The sequence below is a fragment of the Quercus robur genome, chromosome 2, assembly GCF_932294415.1.
Source record: "Quercus robur chromosome 2, dhQueRobu3.1, whole genome shotgun sequence".
In the NCBI taxonomy this organism is placed as follows: Eukaryota; Viridiplantae; Streptophyta; class Magnoliopsida; order Fagales; family Fagaceae; genus Quercus; species Quercus robur.
Window position 1 is genome coordinate 3,957,216 of NC_065535.1, and position 4,362 is coordinate 3,961,577.

Here is a 4,362-nt window from a genome sequence, read left to right on the forward strand (position 1 = left end):
ACTTATTACTGAAAGTACTATAGTAAAATAATTTTTAAATACGTGAATAGTACCATAGGACCTAATTTTAAAGTAAAATTTGTTAAATTTCGTACTTGCGGGTCCCGTAAATAATATATGGGACCTAGGAAAAAAAACCAAACACAAACGTCCCTTGTTTTCAGTGCAAAACAAACTAAGCTTTTGAATTTTATGGAAAGGGAAAACAACTCACATCACCATTTGATAGGTGAGCCAATCAGGTAATAGTTTATTTTTTTTAATGGGAATAAGGTAATAGTTTTTGGTTTATGCATGATTTGTTTCAATTCCAATTAAGTCCAAGATATAGAATCCAACAAATTATGGTAATTGAGATATTCCTTGAGAGAGAGAGAGAGAAATTAGTGGACTCCCAAAAACATAACATTTTATTTCTAGGAACTCATAATTAGACTGCCTCATTAAAAAAGAAGAAGAAAAGTACACTAATTAAGGTGAAAACACTAAGGAAAATTAAAAGGCACAATCAGCTGCATCAACAACATTTATATCTCCACCAAAGCAAAGCCTCTTTTAGTCTTTCCTCCTCCCTATTCCCAAATATTAACCTCCATATACCCATCCTCGGTAGCACAACCCCTAAACATGCCAGTAGTGTTAAACCCACATGCCACGTCACCCTTATTAGACACAGCAATAAGCCCAGCAAACCCTTCATCAAGTCTCTCTTTGATCACAAAGTCCACAGCCTCTTGAAGGCCCAAACCCTTGTATTCCATCACAGCCGCCACCTCACGAGCCAGGGTCCCACGTATGATAGCCTCACCCTCACCGGTGCATGAGACCCCACATAAATTACAAGCGTAGGTCCCAGCTCCAATCAGTGGTGAGTCACCAATCCGACCGTTCATTTTGTTCATCAATCCTCCTGTTGACGTGGCAGCAGCGCAACGGCCCTGATTGTCAACTACCACGCACCCTACTGTCTCTGGAGCATACACGCTTATTGGGAGCCCGTTCATCTGCAATGGACTCTCCGCTACTGCACCGCATGTTTCAGATCCAACGGCTGGGATTCTGTAATCAAACTGATTGATTCGAAAAACAAAAAAAGATTAGGAAAAGCTAAAAATTTTAGAATAGTATAGCTTCACATGTCAAATTATGGTGTTTAACTATCACTTACATATAAATTTACTATTTTTTTCTTCACTAATTACACATTGTCCCGTCTCGACTATATTAAAAAGTTATGAAAATGTGGTACTCTTAATCTTTTTCAATACGTTAACATCATGGCATGGCATGGCCCACCACGTGGTTTTTCTTTCTTCTGTGTGGAGTTTAGTGGTTTTTCAACAATTTGAAAATAAAGAATAAAGATTCTGTTTCTCTTTCTTTTTTTCTAGGTAAATTCAAAGGATCTCAAATAAATACTATAGAAGATGTCGGTACAGATAGCACCAGGCCCAAATAATAATAAATTTAATAGAATCTGCTGAAGATTCTTCTTGTTTAAGATTTTTTTTGAGTCCTTCCGGTGCCACTTTATGTGGCACAAGATTTTTTTTTTTTTTTTTTTCTTACTCCCAACTTGTAGGTAATTTTCTTTTTTCATTTAAATAAATGAATCCATCAAGATACCGGGTTTATATAGCTCGAATATCAATAGTAAGATCCCATCTGAGATTCTATTTATTTAAGAATATTTTTATTTTTAGAAAAATTGTAAGCACAGCTTTGATACAGTACGTGGTGAAGAAAATATGTGGTGGATTCGTAAGACAACTAGTTACTACTCACACAGTCAAAGTCTGTCATATAAGGTGACAAAAATTGTGGTCTTAGAACAATTCTTACGTACTTCAACTTATAAGTAACTTTTGATAACAAAATTTTTTTTTTTCAAGGAAACTAACTCGATCGAAATAACATGTGCTCTGATGAAGTTATTTTCTTTTTTCTTTTTTCTTTTTTTTTTTATTAAAAAATAGGTTTAACTTATAATAATTCAAGTTAACACAACGTACCACAATGGTGTTAGCTTCCTTTGCCAATTTGAGCATTCCCACGTTTTCTTCAGTGATGAAGTACTCATTCTCCACAAGCTCCAGACCCTACAAAAACCAAAACCCACGTAAAATATTAGGACCCGCTTGATAGAACATCTTAGCAATATGTTTTCAATTTTTAAATAACATTATATGTATTTTCACACACTTTTTTATTCACACATATTTCAAAAAAAAATACAAATATTACTTAAATTCATCTACCAAACGGCCTATAACACTCTTCTTTCTTTTCTTTTTCTTTTTTCTTTTTTTTTCTTTCTAAGATACTCAATCTAATTTAAAGACTTTTTTTTTTAATTTTTACTATTTCAAGGACACACCACAGACCACACAAACATAAGTCCAAGAAAATGACATGTCTAGCTGCAGTACAGACACGTGGGGACAAAATATAATTAAATGACACATTAAATAAAAAAGCAAACCGGCGGCTAAGATCTTCATTCACGTGACATGAAACAAGTAAAAGAATTTTTTTTTAATAAAAAAAAAAAATCGTAGGCTATTTATGATCGGTGGGGAATGGTAAAATGGTAAAATTAGACCTGTTGTCGGGCGAAATCTTCGGCACCGGAGAAGGCTAAGTAGGAGTGGGGAGATTTGTCCATAACGAGTCGGGCAAGAGAGACCGGGTTCTTAACCGTGGTCAAACCCGAAACGGCGCCGCATCGTCTTCCATTTCCATCCATGATACTGGCTTCCATCTCCACCGTTCCATTCGCCGCTAGTGCAGATCCACGGCCAGAATTAAACAGAGGATCAGTTTCCAGTTCTTTAACCTGATTTTTCACAATAACCACAAATACATAAGTAAACAGTTGTTTATGTTTTGTCAGTAACACACTCCAACAACCATGGGAACGACATTTGGCTTTCAATCATTCACATATATGTTCGGTCAAAACACCTGAAGTCCGCATTTTCCTCGTACTTGTTTGTTTTCCGAGAAAATGCTACATGGGCTTTCAAAGTTAAATCTTTTTAAGTTATATTTGTTTTGTGCATAGCGATGGGGCCAGTTATAATTGAAAAATAATGAAATTATTTGCGTAAAACAAACAGGGCGTAGAGGAAACATAGGGAGGGACATACAACGAGCTCGACGACATCGATGGCTGAGTCGTTAGAGCGAAGAGCGGAGATGCCAAGATTGAGGCAACGAGTAAGGAGTTTTTTGGCCTCTTCTTGACGGTGGGGTGGGAGATTTGGGTCCACACCAGCACCACCATGCACCGCAATAGCCCAACCACCCATATTCTAATGAATCTAAATCTCTCTTGCTCTCTCTCCCTATGTGGATCTCTCTCGCTCTCTCTCCTTCAGGCTTTGCTTTGGAGTTGTTTTTGCTGACTACGAGAGACGGCATTGAGTTGGTGCAATATATAGGCAAATGCGGACGCCAACTTATTTTAGTGTTCCATTTTAATTCTAATTTGGAATCCAATGCCCACTTGATGCGGACTCCCTTTGAGTATCTGTGATTTGTTAACTAGAGATGCTATATTTACAATATTTTTACAATAAATTACAAAAGGTTAGTTGTTATTGGTTCAAATTTCAAACTAATGCTAAGATTACTTTTTTACCCTAACAATAACAACTAATAACAACTTGTCACTTCAAATTTATTGTAAAAATATTGTAGAGATATCATTTCTCTTTGTCAACTACTTATTTACACGAGTTTCCAATATTCCTGCTTAATTCTTTTTTGACATGCCCCATTTTACTGCTATGTAGTTTCTTAAGTTGAGCAATGTTTTACTGAGGTAAACTATTTTATAATAATTTGTTCAAATTATAAATTGTTATTAGTTTTCATTCACTCACCTCATATTTTTATTTATTAATAATTCCTCATTACATTAGTAAATTTTAAAAAAATTGTAAAATAATATAGAGCTTTAATATTATTCTTTCAATTTTAACTGCCAAATACGTCTAGAATAAGTCTAATTTCACAATAAATTTCAAATTCTTTTAACAAGATAACCATCTATAATTAGTTTGGTGAAAAATAAAAGTTAAAACTATAAAAGTGATGTTTATCACCGTCTACTGGTCCACCTTTTTGTTTTCTTTTTAAAAAAAGAAAAAGAAAAAAAAGAAACTATATGAATACAATATTGAATAAATAATACAAATATAGAACTACATGTAATTAAGCATAATTTAAAAGTATTAATAAAGACATTCTCTCTATTTATTTGAAAAGGAAAGTATCTTACTAGGCCTTGTTGCCCAAGTGGTGTCCGGTTCCTCAAGTGACTGCTAGTTCAGGGTTCGATCTTCCGAAATAATTAAA

The 4,362-nt window shown here is 34.6% G+C and overlaps 1 protein-coding gene across 1 annotated transcript; it reads right to left on the reverse strand.

The window, feature by feature from the left end:
* Nucleotides 1-387: 387 nt before the first annotated feature.
* On the reverse strand, nt 388-3,423 carry LOC126710072 (probable isoaspartyl peptidase/L-asparaginase 2). The gene is made up of 4 exons (XM_050410457.1): nt 3,150-3,423; nt 2,603-2,836; nt 2,013-2,099; nt 388-1,070 (listed from the first exon to the last, which is right to left on the reverse strand). The coding sequence occupies exons 1-4, from the start codon at nt 3,309-3,311 to the stop codon at nt 573-575; spliced, it is 981 nt and encodes a 326-aa protein (XP_050266414.1). The 5' UTR covers nt 3,312-3,423; the 3' UTR covers nt 388-572.
* Between the last annotated feature and the right edge of the window lie 939 nt (nt 3,424-4,362).

Coding starts and splice junctions, on each gene's coding strand:
- LOC126710072 (XM_050410457.1), bottom strand. CDS start 3,311: ATGGGTGGTTGGGCTATTGCGGTGCATGGTGGTGCTGGTGTGGACCCA. Junction 2,837..3,149: donor TCGATGTCGTCGAGCTCGTT/GTATGTCCCTCC, acceptor GTGAAAAATCAG/GTTAAAGAACTGGAAACTGA. Junction 2,100..2,602: donor AAGATTTCGCCCGACAACAG/GTCTAATTTTAC, acceptor TGGTTTTTGTAG/GGTCTGGAGCTTGTGGAGAA.